The 23,978-nt window shown below is 40.6% G+C and overlaps 1 protein-coding gene across 3 annotated transcripts in view; it reads right to left on the bottom strand.

The window, feature by feature from the left end:
- The window catches only part of pacsin1.S (protein kinase C and casein kinase substrate in neurons 1 S homeolog), a 142,815-nt gene that overhangs the window by 48,722 nt on the left and 70,115 nt on the right, over nucleotides 1-23,978 (bottom strand). For all 3 annotated transcript variants that reach the window (XM_041583183.1, XM_041583184.1, NM_001093938.1), the window contains 2 exon segments: nucleotides 21,497-21,732; nucleotides 10,248-10,403 (listed from right to left, as the gene is read on the bottom strand). In XM_041583183.1, coding sequence (XP_041439117.1) covers nucleotides 10,248-10,403; nucleotides 21,497-21,732 — 392 coding nt within the window.

The raw sequence follows: 23,978 nt of genomic DNA on the forward strand, positions 1-23,978 counted from the left end.
TTAGACCTTCTCTCTGACCCCTCGCATAGAACTTGGAGGCTAAGCCCGTACTGGTTGAAGGTCCCTAGTGTGGTCGGGGAATCCGCTGATTCAGTCGCACAATATTGGAGTGTGAATTATGGTTCTGCGGATCCCTCAACTACCTGGGAGGCTTTTAAGGCAGTCTCCCGAGGTACCCTAATGGCTGCAGTGGCCAGAGCTAGGAACACTTCTAAAGAAACCCTACACCACCTTGAAATGGCAACTTCCCAATCTGAAACGGAATATATTGGCAATCCCACGCCACAGACGCATGGGGAATTCACTGCTGCTCTTAGGCGCCTCAGCTTGCATAGGTTAGAGCTGACTAAAAAACAACTTTTACACGCCACCAGCACTACGTTTGCATATGGTGATAAGAATGGTAAGCCTTTAGCTTTCCTAGCCAATCCTCCTAATGGTACTTCTGCTGTCCCCAGGATACTCTCCTCAACAGGGGATATGCTGACCTCCCCGTCTAAGATAGCCTTGGAATTCAGTAAATTTTACTCCTCTCTTTACACTTCTACTGCGCACTACTCTAATGCTGACCTTCACGAGTATCTTAATGGGATTCGCATCCCGAATATCTCCCCTCAGCAAGCAAAGTACATGGATTCCCCGATTTCCCCTCTTGAGATTGCCAAGCCATACTTTCCTTCCCTTCCGGCAAATCCCCTGGCCCGGATGGCTTTGTTATAGAATGGTACCGTATTCACTTACGCGAGATAGTCCCCAGATTGCATGAAACCCTGATGTATGCCTTTGAAAATTTCTCTCTCCCTAAAACGTTCTCAGATGCGACGATTGTGGTCATCCCCAAACCAGGGAAGGACCTCACACTGTGCTCCTCCTATTGGCCAATCTCATTATGGAAATTAAAATTCTTGCAAAAATTTTAGCTAAGCGTCTTGTCAAAGTTGTGTCTACAGTGGTGGAACCTGATCAGTCTGGCTTTATGCCTTCCAAATCAACCAGCTTTAATCTTAGAAGACTGTTCCTTAATTTATAACTGAAACACGAAAATATGGGTTCCAGGCTTGTGGTTTCATTGGACACGGCTAAGGCATTTGACTCGGTGGAGTGGCCTTACTTATGGGAGGTAGTAACTAGAATGGGTTTCGGCCCTTCCTTCACAAAGTGGCTTCGGCTGATGTACAGTGAACCAAAGGCATCCATCCGGGTTAATGGCATTACTTCCGTACCATTTCGCCTGTCAAGAGGTACTCGTCAAGGGTGCCCTCTCTCTCCGCTCATATTTGCGTTGGCAATTGAACCTATGGCCATAGCAATTCGGCAATCTCGGGGGGTACGGGGATTCATTTACAAGACAATTGAGGAGAAGGTCTCATTGTATGCAGATGATACGCTCCTCTACTTAGCAGACCCACATGAATCACTCGCCTCTGTACTTGGGATTGTCAAACAATTTGGTACATTCTCTGGCCTTCAAATTAATTGGGATAAGTCCATATTATTTCCTCTTGACGGCCAGCTTCCAACTGGGGTGGCCGCGAACTGTAACCTAAAGGTGGCGGATAATTTTAAGTATCTGGGGATAATGGTGCACAAAGATCCGACATTATTTTTGCAGCATAATTTACACTCCTTACTCCGTAAATTCAAAGACACACTTGCACACTGGACCAACCTCCCTCTCACGCTAATAGGCAGGATAAATATATGCAAAATGATTTTTCTTCCTAAATTTCTTTATGTACTGAGTAATACCCCCTGCCACATACCCAAGAAAACCTTGCATGATTTAGACCGCACACAATCTGAGTTTATTTGGGGGAACAAAACACCCACTCTGTCCAGAGCCATTCTCAATGCTCCTCACGGTCAGCTGGGACTGACCTCTCCCAATTATGAGCTCTATTATCTTGCCTCCCAGGCCTCACATGCGGCCGGTTGGAAAGTGTTCGACGCTGACAACCCGGCATCCATAATAGAGGCACTCTATCTTACTTCTGTGGAAAGCCTACACAATGCTTTATACAGAACTCGGAGGGATCTTGGCCCTTTGTTACCTGTCATGGATGCCACTAAGAGAGCCTGGGATGCTATTGTGCAAATCACTAAAGCAGATACCAGTCTTTCTCCAGATTCCCCTCTGTGGGGTAATAGTAATTATCCACACTTAGCCACATTCTCAGAGGTGGGAACATGGACTAAATTTGGTCTAAAGCGGCTATCACAAGTATACGCTGATGGCACTCTTCGCACACTGCCTGCCTTTCGCCAGATCCTCTCTCTGCCTGATCTGTCCGAATTCCGTTATAACCAGATTAGCCACCTCTGCTCCGCGCAATTCCCAACCCCTCCTCAGCACCTGCAATACACAGGGATGGAAACTTTGATTTCTCAACCCGCCAAGATCAAGCTCCTATCCAACACATATAGGCACTTAATTTCCAATAGATATGATCCTCGACCCAGGGTGAAGTATAAGTGGGAGAGTAGTGGGGTTCATGTCGACCCTGATGATTGGGAAGAAATTATAGATAACTTATATATCCCATTAGTAAGTGTAAGAGACAAGCTCATACAGTTTAAGATAGTACATCAAACGTACCTCACCCCTCAGAAACTATTTAATATGGGAAAAGTGGCCTCACCCAGCTGTCTGAGATGTGGTGCTCCTGTAGCTACTTTCATACATTTAATGTGGGATTGCCCAGTGATACTCAGATTTTGGAAGGCGATTTTGAACTTCATGGCTACCGAACTGGAACTTCCCCAGATACTTAACCCTGCTACTTGTCTTCTGGGTCTCCTTGACTCCGTGATACCTAGAGTAAACACCAGATGCCTGATGCGGTTGCTCCTCTTTTACGCGAAGAAGGTCGTTGCCCTGCACTGGATGGGCCCATCGCCACCATCTCTGAGTAGATGGATTGGACTGGTTAATTCGCAACTGGAACTGTACAAGCTCACGTACTTAGCACGTGGATGCCCAAAGAAGTTTGAGAATATTTGGAACCCTTGGCTAGAGTCGCCAGCCACCTCGACCACTTATTAATGGATACTTTTTCAGCCGTATCCCCTTCTCCCCACTTTCCCCTTCTTTTCTTTCCTTTCTAACTTGCTTTTCTTCCTTCTAATTTTCTGTTGTTAAAATTCAATAAAAATTAACCTTTAAAAAAAAAAAACTAAAAGATCTTGAAAATAGCTCTCGTAGGGACAATATAAGAATACGTGGAATTCCAGAAACCTACAAAAATCTGGAATGTGATATAAAAGAATGGCTAGCTACTTCTAGATTAACCAACCAATTCCTACATATTGATCGGATTCATAGATCACTAGGAAACCCCCCTACTTAGGACCAGTCACGGGACATCATTTTGAAATTGCACCAAATCACCAAACCAAACAAGCTATTATGCAAGCAGCTAGAGACATCCAACTTGTGACGGCTATCAATACACTATTGATGGGGCTTTCCCTTAGGGCAGAGACACACGCTCAGATTCTGGGAGATTTAGTCGCCCGGCGATAAATCACCTCTTCGGGTGACTAATCTCCCCAAACTGCCTCCCGCCAGCTAGAATCGAAATCGCTTGTGGGGTGGCAACCAGAGCGCTTCGTTTTCCGAAGTCGCCTGAAGTTTCCTTGTGAGGCAACTTCGGAAAAAGAATCGCACCGATTGCCACCCCCCTGGCAATTTACTTTCTAGCTGGTTGGAGGCAGTTTGGGGAGATTAGCGCCCTGAAAAAGAGGAGATTTGTTGCTGGCCGACTAATCTCCCCGAATCTGAGCGTGTGTCTCTGCCCTAAAAGTTGATCTTTACTTTGAATGGTAAACAATTATCTCACTCTACTCTTGAGGAAACTATGGACTGCCTTACATTGAGTGGCCTTATCAATCCTAACACACCAAAATTGACCTCTACTCTATATATTTCGCACCCTCCCAGCCCATATGGTCAGATGGACCTACACCATCCAAAACCCCGCTGACACAGCGAGAACCTAAACAAGATACCCGGGTCAGAGAGGTACATTAAAAAACTCTACTTGATATAGGGAGGTGCCTTCAGTATGATAGATCCTTTGACTATACAGATTCAAAATCTCACTTCAGGATTACAATAACAGTTTATTCGCCTTGGCTCCCAAATGTGGCACCTGACACCAACGTCTGCACTGAATATATAGGGATATATAGTTGAGTTCTACAATAACTCTATTTCTGGATTGTAATTATTGGCTTCTCTGCTGCTACAGCCAGAAACGAGTTCACAATTTCATTTCAGAACTACAATAATTGCTTAATCCATTTTGGATTCCAAATGTGGCACTTGGCCTTAAAGGACAAGGAAAGTCTAAAATAAAATAAGGCTAGAAATGCTGTATTTTGTATACAAAACATAAGCATGAACTTACTGCACCACAAAGCCTAATTAAACAAATGATTTATGCTTTCAAAGTTGGCCACAGGGGGCTGTCATCTTGAAACTTTGTTAAACATCTTTGCCTGACCCTGCACATGCTCAGTGTGGTGTGTGCTGCTTAGGGATCGTCATAAATAAAGCTGCTTGAATTCTGCATGGCTGGTAAGAAAGGCGGGGGCTCCCCCTGCTGTTCATAAGTATGATTGTTTCCCTGCTCAGCAGTTAGGGACCATCTGACAATTTCTATCCACAGCAGTAAATGAAGGGAGAATTTCACTGCATACAGACAGGTTTCTTATAAAAATGGTACACATTTTTTAATTAAAGTATATTGGAAATAGGTTTCTTTCTCAAGAAATTAAAAATAGGATTTTATATTTTTACCTTTCCTTGTCCTTTAAGGTTCACACTGAATTTATGGGGATATACAGTTTTATACCTTTTAGTTACAGATTTATGACCATCATTTTAGCTACTACCTACACAAATGATTGGCTATATTGATTTATAACCCCAGTTCAGGATTACTACTACTACTACTATTGACTTCCCTGCCTCGGAAGCCATAACAAGAACTCACACAAAGCACTTGGGCCAGAAGTTTGAGTGGCACTTGGTCCCAACGTTCGAACGGAATATATGGGGGTATACAGTTTTATACCTTTTTTTGCTACAGGTTTATGATAATCATTTTATTTCCTATTTACACTAATGACTGGTTATATTGGTTTATTACCCCAATTCAGGATTACAACTATTGTTTTTTCTACCTCGAATCCTCAATGTGACATTCTGCAATGACTGTAATTATACATAATTAGAGCGCTTTAATTTCTATAGATTGTAATGTTTATACTGCATATATGGGGGTTATACAGTTTTACGTATACTTCTTTTTCTTTTTCAGAATACTAAATATGGCTTTGTATACAAATTGTTTTATTGCTTCAAGACCCTCTAACTTGTTTTGTAACTATTATTTAGGGTCACAATTTTTACCCATATAATTGGAGTTATTTGGATAATACGGTAGTAAACTTTATCAACTGATCCTGGCGGCCCACAAGTACTTTAGCCAATAATCTGCCCCTAGATTGGCCATCACCTTCCTATTACATAGCTAAGACCCCCAACCTTGTTGGGTTTATTACAGTATATAGTTTTTCTAATCAGCGACCAAAAAAATTTGGGACTAATCAAAATACATACGCTGACGGACAACTGGAAAATTTTGTGGAAAGTGGTCCTTAAAGGTTTCCCCTTCCCATAATTCTTCTCCACCTTGTATAGTTCTATATTGGTTTAGCCTGCCTGGATCCTTTGATGACATATCCACGATTCCCCCCCCCCATATGGGATGATAACTCCCGGAGACCCGTATTGGCTCTCATAGAGACAAAACGTCCCTTTTTTGTTATTTTAAGGTTTACAACTTTTATTTGTTTGGATGACTAACCCCTTCAAAATTGTTTTCCACAACACCAAGGGTTTGAATTCTCCACATAAAAGAACCCTAGCCTTCAACCATTATCGGAAATTACATACCAATATATTATTCCTGCAAGTAACGCACTTTTCTTTTTAGGCCCCTCATTTTTTGAGTACTTATTACCCTAACTTCTATTTGGCTACCACATCTTCTAAAACCAAGGGAGTAGCCATCTGCTTCCGGAAAGGATTCCACTTTCATCCCCTGAAGCAAATTTTAGACTCCAATGGCCACTTTCTAATTCTAGTGGGTGAATTACAAGACATTATGATCACTTTAGTTTGTTATTATGGTCCAAACAAACAGCAACATCTTTTTTTCCATACATTACAAGAAACAATTCTAGGAAACCAGAAAGGGGAGTTAATCCTAGCAGGCGATACAAATTTATTTTTATCTTCTACTTTGAACCATTCCAAGGGGTCTCTAGCTACACATATTGCTGATCAGTACTGCAGCAAAGAATATTAAAGACTGTTTAAATGACCTTCAAGTGGCTGATGTTTGGCGAGAACATTATCTAACAGTGAGAGATTATACGTTTTACTCACACCCAACAACTCAACAACACCTAACTCTTGGGTTTGGCTATAAGGGGTTACACTCAGTCTCTCAATCACCTTACACACAGGTTAGACTAATATCAGACACCTCAAAACACACCAACACCCATAAAACAAATTGAAATACAGTCACATCTTCAGTGACCCTTTGGGAAGCTCATAAGGCGGTAATGAGAGGTATATTTATTCAACTAGCTTCCCAACAAAAAAAAGAGAAAACACTGAAGCTCCAAACTCTAACACAACAACACTCTGCCCTCGAGAAGCTTCATAAGGCTAATCCCACCTCTGAAATATTTTGGCAATTAAAAAATGTATCTACTAAATTAAAAATCTTACAGCTTCGAAAGGCCAATATGTCCATTAGATGGGCTAATTAAAAAATTCTATACTAAATATAACAAAGCCAATAGTTTATTAGCTAGGAAATTAAAAGGCTTGAATATCTTCCCTACTGTTCCTCGCAAAATTAAAACAAGTTCGGGACTTCTAACAGCTTATCCCCACACAATATTGGCAGAATTTTAAAAATTTTACTCAGGCCTCTAACATCAGAACACTTCCTTTTATTTACAAAAGGCCAACCAATTTTTACAAGATATAGCCCTGCCTCCAATTGCCGCAATACATAAAGATCTGCTAGACAGTCCTACAACCGCTAAAGAAGTCCAAAAAGCTATTAAAAGTCTTAAATCCAATACTACTCTGGGCCCTGATGGGCTTTCGAGTCAATATTATAAGAAATTCTCTGAGATCCTATTTCCGAATCTTGTAAAGGCGTTTAATTTTATTGCTCAGGGTAATTTTTGGCCTCAGGAAGCATTGGTAGCACAAATAGCTGTGATTCCAAAACCAGATTAAGACAACACTCACTGTGCCAATTATCACCCCATCTCTATGCTTAATTTTTGGTAATATATATTGGTGTCTAGACTCAACACCTTCCTACATACCCTTATACACCTTGACCAACCGGCTTTGTCCCTAGAAGTTACAGAATACAGGTGAGAACATTAGACGAGTTATTCACTTAACCGACAATGAAAACCTAACAAAAACTCCTGCTATGCTTTTAAGTCTGGATATTCAAAAAGCATTTGATATGTTATCATGGGAATACTTATTCTATATACTGTCGAGATGAGGATTTGGTCTAGTATTTCAACATATAATTAAAGCACTTTACACCTCTCCATCAGCATATATTAAATTGGGCCCTTTAACTTCTAATATACATTTGGAGAGAGGTACGAGACAAGGCTGTCCCTTGTCACCTGTGCTCTTTGCTCTAGCTATAGAGCCCTTAGCCAGACTCATTGATTGACACCCCAAATCCAAGGAATACCTCTTTATGGAAAGCAATACAAAGCTTGCTTTTTCGCAGATTATGTAATTCTTACACTCACTTATACCCTCACCTCCTTACCACACTTAACAAACTTTTTGGATCAGTTTTCACAAATCTCAGGCCTTTCTGTCAAAAACTCTAAATAAGAAGCATTAAGCTTAAACTTAACAGCTCATGTAATTAAACTTATTTAGTAAAACTTTGAATATTCTTGGAAGACCTCACACTTGAATTACTTGGAAATGTACATCTTACATCTCATTTATCAACTCTTTATAAAAGGAACTATCCCCATATGTGTAAGAAAATCAAATCTTTATTAATCCAATGGAACAAATACATCTCGTGGTTAGGCAGAATTAATGCAATTGGTGATTTTACATATATTACCCATACCGGCCCCTAAAAAAGATTTAGAGACATTACAAAAGACCCTTACTAGTTTTGTTTGGGCCCTTGGTTTCCACAGAATTTCAGGGTCTACTTTACAAAAAAGTAAAAGAAATGGAGGTCTCGCTTTCCCGAACTTATTGAAATATTATCAAGCAGCCCAACTAGCTCCAATTGCTCAAATGTACTTTTCTTTTCCTCCTGTTTGGGTCCAATTAGAGAGAGCATTAATATACCCAATCACTCCCGCAGCCCTCCCTTGGATTAAAGTTGAACTTCGTACAAAAGGGATGTCAGACTTTATGAAACATATTCTATGTATTTGGGACTCTATCAAACACTCATAAACCTGCCACTCCACTCTGGGGTAACCCAGAATTCACACCAGCTTTAGAAACCGCTTCTTTCAGATGGTGGTGCTTGATTCAAATTAAGCATATTTAAAGATTTATATTAATTTGCAAGCATAATGTCCTGGGAAAGCTTTGACAACAAATCTCATCACCCCATTGAGAAAAAAGTTCCACTTCCTACAAGTCCACCATTATATACACTCAATTCATAAAACTTTGTGTTTGTCACCCTGTTCAGGATTTGAAACTTTAAGGGGCACATTTACTAAGGGTCGAATATCGTGGGTTAATAAACCCTCGAATTCGACCCTCGAGGTAAAATCCTATGAATTCGTAGGATTTACCGCAAATTCTACGATTGAACGATCAAAGGAAAAATCGCTCGATCGAACGATAAAATTCTTTGAATCAAACGATTCGAAGGATTTTAATCTATCAATCTAAGGATTTTCCTTTGATCAAAAAAAACTTAGAAAACTGATGGGGAAGGTCCCCATAGGCTAACATTGTAGCTCGGTAGGTTTAAAGTGGCGAAATATGTAGTCAAAGTTTTTTTTAAAGAGGCAGTACTTCGACTATCGAATGGTCGAATAGTCAAACGATTTTTAGTTAAAATCATTCGAGTCGAAGTCGTAGTAGCCTATTTGATGGTCGAAGTACCCAAAAAAAACTTCGAAATTCGAAGTTTTTTTACTTCGAATCCTTCACTCGAGCTTAGTAAATGTGCCCCTAAGTGTGGATTATCTTTACTCAAAGGCCTATTTTTTTCTGCTATATCATTCTTTAATGGATGCAAACTAATACAATCCCTCCATCTCATATAAAAACCTGCAAACAGGAATAACGGCAAACCCTGGACCCAAAAGGCTTGGGAGAGAATGTGGGAAAGAACGAATAAATGCTCTATCATTTGAGTCAAATAGAAACTTCCTACAAAATACTTACATGTTGGTATTTAACTCTTATGCGTTTACATAAGATATTTCCATCTCAATCTAAAGTTTGCGGGGGGAAGGAACGATGGCTCATATGTGGTGGCAATGCCCTTTAGTGCAAAGGTACTGGTCTATGGAATGATTAAATCTATTACTCATATCCATATTCTAAAGGATCCCTGGGTTGCTTTATTTAATCAACGGATACCTAACATTAACAGTAAATCCAGGAAACAAATTACATTTATATTTACTGCAACTAAACAGTTTATCACCAGATTGTGGCGGACTCCATTCCTTTCAATTCAAAAATAAAAGGCATGCATAACAGAAATAATGATAAATGAAAAACTGACTTCCCTCTTATCAGGGACCCATGATAAATTTTTGCAAATATGGTAACCCTGGGCATCCCGGGCCTCCTCCCATGGACTAGATATGTCTTCTCTCTCAGCATAATGTTGATAGCATTACATAGTGAGACACTAATAGGAAACATGATATTGAAAATTGAGGAGGCTTGGAAAAGGGAAAGTTCACCTATACATAATATGATCTGAGCTAGGAAAAATACAGATATCTCCTATACTGTAAAAATCACAACATAATCCCTTTAAATAAGCACACGTTTGAGATTGTGCAGTTAAGTTTTTTTATGCAAAAAGTTGGCCCCTAAGTTATTTTAAAATATATTCAACTACATAAAATGACCTTTACATTAATGCCTTTTGAATAGTTCATGTTTAACATACCTTTTGAACATCTTGCTTGCATTTTTCCACTTTATCTTGTAGTTTGCGCAATTGATCTGCAGTGACAGAAGCATCAGCCTTGCCAGATGCCTCTCGGCTACTTGCCAACTTCTCCTCTTTGCAGGCCATATGGTATGTTTTCTTGGCAGCCTCAACCTGCATTGAGTATTGAGGAAAAGGATCAAACTCAGGAATGCAAAAAATACAGATTGCTTCATACTTCAATTTATAGAATTTTATGAACAATTATAGATTATTGCTACATGTTTCCTTGTGGCTTGTCCATTTAAGTCTTAAAGGGGAAGGAAACCTAGTTGGCGCAAAACCCTCCCCCCTTCCCGTGTGTTGCCCACCCTCCCTCCTCCCCCCTGGCCTACCCAGTAGGAGCATTTCACCGGTACGGATCTACTGCGCATGCGCCAAAAGTCACAAAGTACTTTTGGTGCATGCGCAGTAGATCGTACCGGTGAAATGCTCCTACTGCGCATGCGCTGGTCAAAGCAGGAAGAAGATCGCATGGAAGAAGATGTCGTCTGTAAACTCCCTGGACTGGACCTGCGCAGAAGGGTAAGTAACAAGTTAGGGGCATTTGCCCAGCGGGACGGGTAGGCCAGGGGGGAGGAGGGAGGGTGGGCAACACACGGGAGGGGGGAGGTTTTTTGCGCCAACTAGGTTTCCTTCCCCTTTAAAGTTTAACAGTTTATGGGGTGCTGTTTGTCTCAAATAAATTCTGTATACAAAATATCCCTAGTACACAGAATGAATGTCTGTCAGGGTACAAACATATTGACCATATGGCCATATGACCATATACACTGATAAAAATATGCAAAAGGCCTTTTTCTATTAAAGAATAAGAACAAAATCTTGTTTTTGCACAAAAGGATTATGTTTTATGTTTTGCATAGCCGAGGATGAGTAGAGTATAACCGTGCTTTATTAGCAGAGTCATGCAGGCATTACACAACAGTAAGCTTTTACTTTCACTTTTAAGCTGTACAGAAAGTCCTGTGTATGCACAGTACAAGTCCTCTGCACAGTGACACCCACAGGCCATTTGTATAAACACCACATATTCGCCCTATAATAGGAAAGCATTTGGGCAAATGTAATAAACAACAACAATGCATCTTAAAGCAATAATATACATTATTCACATCACATAGTCCTGGGTCCATGCAGGTAGTTTTCTGATTCTCTCAGTACGCCTTATAGGTTCACTTTCTTCAGGCCTATTGCAGTTGACATCAGGAGTAGGAAAATGAAAAGTCATATCTAACAGGAACAAGATGACTTGCATTCCATATGCGTCCATCAGATAGTTCATATGTGTATGGTCCTCGCTGGCGTCTCACTTCAAGTGGTGTAGTAAATTTAGATTGTCCTTGTTTCAGTATTCCTGGTTTCTTAATTCTGACTAAAGATCCAGGCTGAAAGTGTACTTCTCTGGCACCACATTTTCTGTCAGTATAAGCCTTGCATTTGGCTTGTTGACGATTCACAATGTCAGCAGTAGATGATTTTGTAGGCAAAGTATTTTGTGGACGTTTGATGTCTGCAACATGTAACATGTGTGCATCTGTCTGCTATTTAATAATTCAGCTGGAGATGATTGGGTGTTGCATGGCACTGTTGCTCTGTAGTTATGTAGGAACTCTGTTGTAAATACTTTCCAAGATTTCCCAGTAAGATTTGCTGTCTGTAGTGCTTCTTTCAGACTTCTGTTAAATCGCTCGATTTCTCCATTTGCTTGTGGGTAATACACTGAAGATTTCCTATGCACAATATTCCTCTCTCTCAGAAAGGATTCAAACTCATATGAGACAAACTGTGGTCCGTTGTCTGATATTACAGTGCATGTAAACTTGTCTGGAATAAATGTACCAGCTTCATCCACACTTAATACTGTGACATTTGTAGTAGTGACTTCATGAACATCTTTAGCAGAACTATGGCAGATCTTAGTATAATGTCCTACTTTTGTGCAGTTGCGACAACATTTAGCTTTTGCAGGACATGTAACATGATTTGCAGTGTTTTGTGTTGCACCACAGTGAAAGCAGTATTTTTTATTTGTATTTGCTGCACGGTTTTGCAGTGAATCACTTTCCTTAGCACTGTATTTTGCCTGTTCAGTGCAGTGTTGAATTCACAATTTGTACATTCCCAGCAGTTTCCTGACTGAGAGTTTTAGCCTCTGCCACTGCTGTTTCAATTTGGCTAGCAACTGTAATAGCCTTTGCAAGGGTTAAATCCTGCTCTAGGAGCAGTCTCTCTTTAATGCGAGGTGAGTTTGTTTTTTCCACTATTTGGTCTCTTAGCATTTCATCTGTTAGATTCCCAAACTCACAGGTAACAACCAACTCTCTCAAAGCTGCTACAAATTGTTCTGTGTATTCGCCATTACGTTGTCCACATTGGCGGAATTTATATCTTTCAGCAACCACTCTTGGCACAAAAAAGTTCTTTATAGCAGTTTCATAACTCATAAGTATCATCAGGTAATGGTAATGTATAGAATATACGCTGTCCCTCTGCTCCCAGGCAGTGAATAAGTAAAGCACGCTTTCTAGCAGCAAAAATCTCCCCTTGGTCAGCAGCAATAATGTAATTTTCAAACATACGGATCCAAGCAGTAAAAGGTATAGTAGGCTCACCAGGGTTTGGAAGAAAAGCTGCAGGCTGCTGCAGAGGTAGAAGAGCCATCCTTGTCGCCATTTGTTATGTTTTGGGTAGCCGAGGATGAGTAACTAACTAGTGCATGACAAGCAAGATTTTAATGACAAAATTGATGCTTGTGACAGGAAGCAAGATTTTATAGCACAGGGTGCATTCTATCAACAAAATGAAAACTCTGTTTCTCAAAACTAATAAAATGTCCATTTTGTGAAACAATACTGTCAGTCACATTACTGAACAAATAAGAGCAAAGCAATATAAAGCCCTATAACAAACAAGATGAAAAGTTGCCAGCTCTGCTCCACATGGCTGCATCATCCCTAAAGATGGCTGCAATTCTTTGTTCTTGGAGCTAGGTGTTGCTGACTGCCAGTGGGAGGGGATGGGGGGTCTCTCTAGTTGATTGTTTTCAACTCCCCTTGCGTCAGGACAGGTATGAGAGGGGAGGAGATTAAATCTTAAAAAGAGAGGTTTTGGAGGGAAGGGGTCAGATAACCTTTTTGTTTTTGTGTTGTAGGTGCAGAGCTACTGTATGTTTGAACTATTGCCTTCCTGGCCCAGTGGTTGCTGAAAAGCAGGCATGAATCAAGAAGTACAAATCTCAGCTACATTTGAACTGTGAATAAGATGGACAGAAGTCAGTCAGAGTAAGTCACAAATTCAACCTAATCCTGCAGGATTTCAGCTACCAACAGTGCCACAGCTTCCACCCACCCTCTCACCATAAGTTTTTCATGCTCAGCCACAAATCCCCAGTATAGCTGGCCATGAAGACAGTTTATAATGCATAGGCATTCAGCATTAGATTACTACAGGAGTTCCAATTTTTGCAGCCCACCTAGGCAGCACAGAGAAGACCCACAGCAGGGCACATGGTAGGCATTTCTGCAGCAGGGACAAGTCTCCTAGGCCTGATAGAAGATAATATCAGTTTAGAAAACACAAGGCTTATTGGGCCCCAGAATTTTATATCTCAGATTGAAAAGCAGATTGGCAGAATGGCAATGCAGTACAATGAAAGGCAACATGTGGAAACAACTTGGCAGCAAAGACAAGAGCAAATTCAACAACATGCAGCTTGGAGGCTGGTGCAGAAAGAAAAAGTTGGTATGAAAGAATTCCAGTTAAAGCAACAGAAGAACACAAAGGGATCATCAGGAGGAAGGGCTCAACTCAAAAACAAAGGACATCAGCTTCTGATATGAGATGGTGGTAGTCAAGTGCAGGAAGGTACATCAGAATTCGCAATGGAGAAGGGTGAGTACTTTAAGATACATGTTTCTAATATAGATTCTTTAGTTTATAAGACACTTAAGAAATATTAAATGTTGCTTAAAGGAGGAGGGAGGGTTAAAACTATATTAAAAATGTCTGTGTAAATACAGCCAGTTACACTACCAGTAATGTTCTCTGATTCCTTGTGAAATGAGCTACTGCATTCCCTTCCTCCTATTCTTTACACATGGGCGTTGGGAGTCGGATTTCCTTCTCTTGGCTCAAACCTCCCTGCCTTGGGCAGTGTACCTGCATCCTCTCTCACTCTTCCCCTCACTTCTCCCTCCTCCCTTCCCTTACTGTAATCCTGTAATCTGAGGCTTGAGTGGAACCGGAGCCAGAGTCACAGAGAGACATGGCAGGGAAGTTCACACAGAACTGAAAAGGCACCTGCTGCTTTAAAGGAGAATTCAACCCTACCCCTACCCTACATGGACCCGCCTCCCTCCCCTCCAGCCTAAGTGTTACCCCGGGATAAATGCCCCTAACGTTTTACTTACCCCTCGGTGTAGATTCATGCATCGGAGTTCAGGGGGTCTATGTAGGGTAGGGGGGTAGGGTTTTTTTAAATTTAGGGTTGAATTCTCCTTTAAACAAACACAGAAAATGATATGGCTAATTACTCAGGTATGGTAAAGCATTATACAGAATAAACATAATGACAATGGAGCAAGCCAGAATGCTAATTTATGGGGAAGAAGAAATTGCATCAATTGGTTTATTTTTCTTTTAAAAGCAAAGAAATTAAAAAGGGACTACAGAGGAAGGAAAAATCAAGGTGGCATCAGCAGAGGATAGATATTCTTGTCATATTTCTGACAGGCATAAGCATTGACTGTGATTTGTATGAGCCCCTGGAACAATATGATAATATGGTGGAGGATATTTCTACTGTGTATGATACATTTACTAGGCATGCTGGTATGCTAGGCATGGTCCCAGTATCACAGGAATATAAGGAAAAATTAAAAGATAATAAATTTATGATCTCTGACCAGACAGATTTGGAGATTTGGTAATACAGAATTTATCATATCCTAAGGGCAGATCTGTTAATGTGTAGTATATGCTGTATCATTAATTTGATCAAGCTTTTGTGGCAGTAAAAACAAACAGCAGGGGTGCAAAAAAAAGTAATACTTCATATAGAATGCTTTACAATTGCTGCATTTACACACAATAGCTTCAAATTATTGTTTGGAAGATTGTTTAAAAGATTGTTTCTTTCAGGGTAGTTATTTTGTGAACAGATATTTACCATGGGCTGTGCTATATCTTGTGCATTTTGTGGATGCTGTAGCACTATTATTAGCTGTTTTTTTAGAAGTTAGGCTACAGTAGCATAGTCAACTACTTTACTTTATAGTAGCGGGGCAAAAAGGGCAAAGGGTGTATTAAGAGCTCCTATTTTTGTCTTTTAAAAGACATTTTAGCATTCTTATTGCAGCAGAGAACCAGTAGAACCATCAACAAAGTGTCTTTTTGGGAACAGACATTTGCACTGGGTATGCAGGTTACTAATTTGGAAAGTTGGAAAGTTTTGGGCTCTAATTATGGGCATATGGCCAAAAGAGAAAGAAACTCCATGGAACCCTTAATTTTAATGTTTTGCATAATGCAAATTTACAGGATAGCGTTGAGAAGGTTTTGGGTCCAGAGGCACAGCTAGCACTTTGAGGTCAATGACAATGGATTTTCATTGGGGTGAAAAAAAGTGTGAGAGAAAAGTGTGATGCTGGACCATAGATAAGGAGGTCTGGTTTTGGAGTCCCAGGAGCTTGGGTCCTATGCCCAGGCTAGTAGACTGTGATTATACGGTCAGGGTTGCCCAGGAAACTGTGGATAAAAGGCTCTGGGCTCCTCCTTGGTGGATGCTCTTAAAAAATGACATGTGATGTCATATGGGCCGCATGTAGTGGAGAGTAATGTTATAAATTTTTAATAAAGCTGTAACTTAGTAACATAGTAACATAGTAAGTTAGGTTGATAAAAGACACACGTCCATCAAGTTCAACCTTTGAACTCTATTTTAACTTGTCTAACTGCTAGTTAATTCAGAGGAAGGCAAAAAATCCCATCTGAAACCTCTCCAATTTGCCTCAGAGGGGGAAAAAATTCCTTCCTGACTCTAAAATGGCAATCGGACTAGTCCCTGGATCAACTTGTACTATGAGCTATCTTCCATAACCCTTCCTTTCCTTCACTTGCTAAAAAGCCATCCAACCCCTTTTTAAAGCTATCTAGCCTGTACGATTCAGGGAGAGAATTCCTATCTTCACAGCTCTCACTGTAAAAAAACCCTTTCGAATATTTAGGTGGAATAATCGGAATGAGTGACTTTATGTCACCTGGAAAGACCTACTGGTAAATAAAGCATTAGTGAGATTATTATATGACCCCCCTTATATATTTATACAAAGTTATCATATCACCCCTTAAGCACCTCTTCTCCAGCGTGAACATCCCCAATTTTGCCAGTCTTTCCTCATAGCTAAGATTTTTCATACCTTTTACCAGCTTAGTTACCCTTCTCTGGACCCTCTCTAATTCAATAATGTCCTGTTTGAGCACTGGAGACCAAAACTGTACTGCATATTCTAGATAAGGGGCCTTGCCAGCGCTCTATAAAGTGGAATGAAAAGTGGAATAATGACCCTCTCCTCCCATGAATCTATGCCCCTTTTAATACAGCTCAAGACATTATTCGCCCTTGATGCTGCTGACTGGCATTGCTTGCTACAGCCAAGTTTATCCTCTACATCAGTGATCCCCAACCCGTAGCTCGCGAGCAACATGTTGCTCGCAGCTCCTCTTGGTGTTGCTCGCGTAAGTTTATCAGCAGGTGTCCATTTAGCAAAGTGGATTCCGGCACTGTGCAAGTACGCTCCCTTCTTTCCAGCCCCATACCAGTACCGTTTCACCCAGTAGATTCCTACTCACTAGCCCTGTGTAATAGGAAGCATTTTAATAGATTGTGGGCCAGCGAAATCCATTCTCACCATAAGAAGCTTGTTCAAGCACGATCCTTTCTATATAGCCAACCTTCTGAAGTGTAGTTTCAGTGTGATACTTTCCAACCAGCCCTCATAGTCTCTCATAAATTGCCAGCGTCTTCCCCCGATCAGTTCTCTGAGCCTCCTGTCAAATCGATCAGTGAGTTATAACAGCGTGTTCGCGATTAGTCCTTCTGTGAGCGAGCAGTGAGTAGGAAGCGCAGGAAGAGAATGGAGAGAAAAGATAACGCTGTTATAACTCACTGATCGATTCGACAGGAGGCTCAGAGAACTGATCGGGGGAAGACGCTGGCAATTTATGAGAGACTATGAGGGCTGGTTGGAAAGTATCACACTGAAACTTTTACACGTACTTCAGAAGGTTGGCTGTATAGAAAGGATCGTGCTTGAACTGAAACTGTGATATACGCTTCTTATGGTGAGTCAGGGAGAAGGGATCTCGCTGGCCCACAATCTATTAAAATTTTTCCTATTACACAGGGCTAGTGAGTCAGATCTACTGGGTGAAACAGTACTGGTATGGGGCTGGAAAGAAGGGAGTGCTCTGTAGCCTAACAATAATCTTATTGCTGGCAGAAATTATATGCTTGCATATCCAGCATTGAGCACTAATAACAGCGCAATAGTTTCTGTCCCTCCCTCCCTTCCCAGCCTTCATATGCCAGCCCACAGTGAGCCCTAGTCCCTGCCATTACTGTGCCAATTCTGATAATTCCACATTCTCTGTAACTCCTTCTCCCTCACCTATTACCTTGTTGTACCATTATTATTTCCAACTCCACATGATTACTATTTCAGTGCTGCCCAGTCTTCTTTGTGCCACCTTCTCATCCACTTCTATCACTGCCAGGGCTGGGCCAAGGTATTTTGGCAAGGGCTGCAATCAGTGCCCCCCCCCACCCGGTCCTGCATTACCATTTCCCACCTTACCATTCATATTGCTCCATGTACCTCTGCCAGCACTTATCATATTGCCCCCATTTGTACCTGTGCCAACGACAGTAAATTCCTAATATTGCCCCCAAGCCCCCCCATCTGTATGTGTGCCAGCATAAGCCAAAATATCCATCATATTGTTACCCCCAATCTGTACCTATGCCAGTGGCAGCCCAAAAAATCTATCATATTACCCCTATTTTGAACCTGTGCCAGCAGGAGCCAAAAATCCATGATATTGTCCCCAAATATGTACCTGTGCCAGCAGCAGCCAAAAATTCATCATATTGCTACAATCATCTGTTTATCTGTGCAAGCAGCAGTCAAGATATTGCCCACAAATATATACCTGTGCCAGCAGCTGCCAAGAGGGAGGTTTCTGCCCGCAGTATGAATCACGGGCAAGAAGGGGTTGGAACAGGTGGTTTATAAAACTGAAAAACTATTAAAGGCCAAGCAAACCAAGGTTTAAAAAAAACAAAGAAAAAATGACTATTAAAAGTGCAGCCCCCGTGATTGCACCCTAGGCGGGCGCCTACTCTGCCTACCCCTAGTTCTGGCCCTGATCACTGCACCTGTGGAATCTATTTCCAAGAAGTTCAACATCCTACATTTCTTTTTTCCCCTTTTCATCTGTTGCCATTTTTCATGTGCCACAATCTCCTCTACCTTTTTGCTCCTGCGAATGCATGAGGCTGACTGTCACAAACATACAGTGCCAGATCTCACATTGATTGATGTTATATATCATTTTAATTTAGAGTATATGCTTAATATTAATAAAAATTATGTTTGCGGTACTGTTCACGTATTGTGTTGCTCACGGACAAGTTTTTCATCTGAGTGTGGCTCACGGGGTGAAAAAGGTTGGGGACCCCTGCTCTACATATTAGTGCAGTCCCATTTAGGGTAAAAGTGGCTTGGATATTTTTTCATCCCATGTGCATAACTTTACATTTATCAACATTGAATCTCATTTGCCACTTAGCTGCCCATATTGCCAGTTTGTCAAGATCCTGTTACAAGGATGCCACATCCTGGATGGAATTAATTGGGCTGGATAGTTTTGTGTCATCTGAAAACACTGATACATTACTTACAATACCATCCCCTAAGTCATTAGCAGGAATGGCCGAGTGTTCATCAAAACTCATAGCAGCAGAATGCAACAGGACATAGAAAATGCTAGAAGGTGATCATACAGTCAGGCTTGTGCGGATGCCTATAGTATGGACCACCAAGGGGCACACGGAGAAAAGAGCAACCAGGAATAGAAGGGCAAAGGGCTCTGGGCTGGTCCTTGGAAGATGCTCAGAACATAGTAAGTGCTAAAGGTTTTGGTCCTATGCCCAGTCTAGTAGGCTGTGATCATACGATCAGGTTTGCAACCTGTGGTATAGACCACCATGGGGCATTCTGAGAGAAACCAGGGAGAGCAAGGCAAAGGGCTCTGGGCTCCTCCTTGGTAGATGCTCTTAACAAATTACATGTGATACTTACTGGGCCGCATTAATTAATATGCTAAATGTTTAATAAAGCTGTGACCTCTGGTCCCTCTTATTTTCCACAGGTTTTGGTGTTCAGTTTGGTTTTTTATATAGTGGGATTCATTGGTTAGATGGATATTTGTGTTGCAGTGACAACAGATAGCAGCATAGAACATTTAGAGCTCATGCATAGGATGCTATCTGGTCTACTATAAAGGGCGCCCTCTAATGTACCCTGTGCGGCATAAATAAATAAACATGAACAAAGAACAACTATTTCCTAAAAGGGATGCAGGTTCTTAATTGAAAGTTCTTACATTTCTTGAAAGTTGAAAGTTCTGACTATTCTTATTGTAGTAATCTGCTTGTGTGGGCATTTTGGTTAAAGGAGAAGGAAAGCTACGGAGGCATTTTATTGCCAATAGATTAGCTGCAATAGTGCAAGCTAGAATGCTATATTTATTCTGTAGAATGCTTTACCATACCTGAGTAAACAGCTCTAGAAGCTCTCTGTTTGTTTAGGATAGGATCTGCAGTATTAACATGGTGTGACATCACTTCCTGCCTGAGTCTCTCCCTGCTCTGGGCTCAGATTACAGTAGAGAAGGGAGGGGTGGGGGGAGAGGAGCAAACTGAGCATGCTCTTGCCCAGGGCAATGAGGTTTAAGCTGAAAACAGGAAGTCTGATACAGAAGCCCATTAGTACACAATAGAAGGAAAGAAATGTGGTGTTTCTTTTGACAGGGGACTCAGAGCAGCACTACTTTGGGGGTTTACTGGTATATTTAGATGGACCTTTCTGATAAGGCTTACTTAGTTTCAACCTTTCCTTCTCCTTTAAGGGCATTCCTGCTATTTTACCATTGTCTTACTTACTGTGCTTGTCTAAATTCTTTACATGGACTAACACAGCAGGATCATTTAATTCCTAATAACCCCTCACTAATGTCTGACAAAATCTCAAAGTCAATAATTAGCTTTGTATATGATTGTTAGGCTGCAATGTCTCCTCCTAGCTATAATTGCACCAGTTAGCTGTGGGACAGTTCAATTTCTACAGTTTAGGCCGCAGTCAAGGCACTGACACCAGAAAACGATACAAAGTTTCTAAAACTTAATTAAAATAAGAGGCTTCCTGTAGAGAGCTTAGAGCACTGAGCAGCTGCAATTTGATACATTTGTAACAATTTAAGATTAGCAAAGATACAATTGTAGCTATATAACATAAGCAAGTTTCATGGGAGTACTGAGACTCACAGCTTACAGGCCAATTTAAATTTTATAAGCAAAACTGTTAACATATAAAACATTTTGTTAAAAGGACATGGTAATTAGGGGGTATGGCCATAAAATGGGCATGGTCAAAACAATTTTGACGCAATAAGCATGCTTGATGTGTTTGTCCTTCTTTACATTTTTTCAAATGTTGGGAGGTTTGGTAATGTGACTGACAGTGTTGTTTCACGTAATGAATATTTTATCAGTTTTGTAAAATTGAATTTTCATTTTTCATTCTTGATAGAATGGATTCTGTTGATGTGAATGATTTACTGATCAGAGCTGCGGACTCCAGTGTAATCTCGAGATGTTATTTGGTTGTTGGGGACACTGGCCCTGGCAAACAAAAACCTATATGCTGTGAGGATATATTTTTTTTTATGCAGAGGGCTTATTGTATTCATTTTACATTCTGCCTTCCAAACTCTTGTTTTGTTACTAAGGAGAACTACCAAGTTAAAACTTAAAGGTAATGTGAACAGCTTTGTTTCCAGTCTTCAGCCACTTTGTTTTCAGCATTTTATTAACTTTCCCTTCCCTGTTCAAATAAGTTCACCCCTAACCTAAATGTCTTTCTTACCTCTTTAATCTTCTTGGCCCATGGTTTTTGGGCCTTGCGGAACCCCTCTTCAGCTTCTCTGCTCTCCTTGAAACCACCCATCATCTGTTTGTGATAAGTTTCTTTTTGCCAGTTCCGAACTTTCTCCATGTCTTCAGATACCAAATGGTTTCTAACCTCCTGGTGCAACTCACCCGCCTTCTCTGCTTCAGTAAGGAGTGCCCCCCAAGCTCGTTCCAGAGTTCCATACTGAGGACCTGTAGTATACATACAAATATAAGTAAACTTTCCATCAGAGACCATGAAAAAACGAAAGCCATAGAAACCAGCCATTCGTGTAGATGATAGATAGATAGACAGACAGACAAATAAAAAGATAGATAGATTGATAAACAGATAGATAGGTATTTGTGGCCATATCTCCTACATACCAGGTCAATTTTACAAAATTTGGTACACATTTCTGGGGGTTTTAGTGCCATGTTTTGTGTGTTATAACTGTTTTGCTAATAAAGGTGAAATTGCCCTTTAAGCTGCAAGTCACCCCAAGAGACCTGCTTAGCTTATTAGTTACAATTGTATCTTAATACAGGTGCTGAGTATTCTGGGATCTCTGCCAAAAGCCTCTTATATAAAAGGATAAGTAATTTTTAAAACAATTAAATGTAAAATTAATTAAAGTGCTGTTCTAAGAACTTTTGCAATGTACATTCATTATTTTTTTTAATTCCAAAATATAAGGGATACATATACATTTAATATAAATTAATTTTGTTTCAACAGTGCCACCTGCAGGTCAGTTTCTGACAATGCTGACAGCCAAGTAGTCAAGAAAGTTGCCAGGAGAAAGAAAGAGAGTTGTTTTGATGTTCTTCTGGTTAGGAAAGATTTGAGAGAGGTTTCTAATTTTTTTCCTAAACAGAACATCAGAGCAGCCCTCTTTCTTTCTCGTAACAACTTCCTTGACTACTTTGTGGTCAGAATGGTAATGCATTCATATTAACAGTACATGTATCCCTTAATATCCTGTAATAAAAAATAAATAATGAATGTACATTGCAAATGTTCTTAAAATATTACTCTCAATAATTTTACATTCACTTATTTTAAAAGTTTCAGAAACTTTGGTATGGTAAGTCACTAAGGACTACTGTATCAAAGGACATAAGTAGGAACTGTGAATTGTTTCTCACAAATGTTATGTATGTACTTTGTGAAAAACCTTACTGTGAATACAACAGAATTTTATCTGTTTAAAGCATACCTCCCAAATGTCCCGTTTTTTATGGGACAGTCCAGATTTTGACAGATCAACCCGCAGTCCCGGATCTCTTTGAGCACTGAACAGCCACAAAAATATACAAAGTTTCTAAACCTTAATTGGCTTTTGATAGAGAGCCATCTCAATATGTGGCAGGTGCACTTTTTAAGTGCACAATTTAAGATAAGCAAAGAAACAATTGTATTTAAGATAAGGTCTCTTGGGGAAACTGGCTTGCAGCTTAAAGGACAATTCGCCTTCATTAGCAAGGGTGTCCACAAAAATGGGTATGCTCAAAGAATTTTTGCCACGCTCCTCGTGGCAAATCTTTTTGCCCCTCTTTCAAAATATTGGGAGGAGTGTTAAAGGTATCCTAGGGTGTTCTGAGTGTGAACACATTCTTAAAGAGACAGTGTTCTTGAAGAAACACCTGTTTAAAGGACAACAAAAGGTTAATAAAGACTAAGGCTGATAACAAAGGCATTCTGTCTAAGAACTTACAGCGCAGAGCAAGTCCTGTCTTTGTGGTGTTAGTCAGTGGTAAATGCACTACCTGCTAAAACCTTATCCTGGGGCTGGGTGACATAGATAAAATCTCGGGCAGTGCAGAATCACAAAAAGTAGCTCTGCCCATGCCTGTAATGTGAAGCTATCTTCCCTGCTTCAGTGACACTCTCCTTATCGTTATTTACATACATTTATTTTACCGCCCCCACCCCCCAGCCAATAGGAATCCTGACACATGCCTGGTCAAAGGGAGGGTTCTTTGGAGCATGCATATTAGCAATCAGTGAAAAGGTAGTGGCGCTTCCATAAGCAAGATGGCGGCTAAAATGGTCTGCGAGTTTGCCATATTGATATCTTCTTGAGAAAACAATTTTCTGAAAAAGAAACTTAGCGCTAGACAGCACTAAATGAGGACTATTGAAGGGGGAAGCAGGTAAGAATTGGCTTTTCTTCTCCTTTAAGAGGCACATCTTAAACAGCTGTCATGGAAAAAACAGTAGACTTAGGCCAATTTTATGCAACAGAAAAGACATACGGAAACAATGCCTATATAGCACAACCAGCAAAAAGCCAAAAGACTTTTAATACCTCTATCAATGCACACCCAGAGGTCAATAAAATTGCTTTGGCACAACAGCATCAGATTAATTTACAAATACACAATGAAGTCAGAAACCCATGCAGGGCCTCGTGCACAGGGGAAGCACAGTCGGCTTGGCCTGGCACTGAGGATGC

The sequence above is a fragment of the Xenopus laevis genome, chromosome 2S (genome assembly GCF_017654675.1).
Source record: "Xenopus laevis strain J_2021 chromosome 2S, Xenopus_laevis_v10.1, whole genome shotgun sequence".
Lineage (NCBI taxonomy): Eukaryota > Metazoa > Chordata > Amphibia > Anura > Pipidae > Xenopus > Xenopus laevis.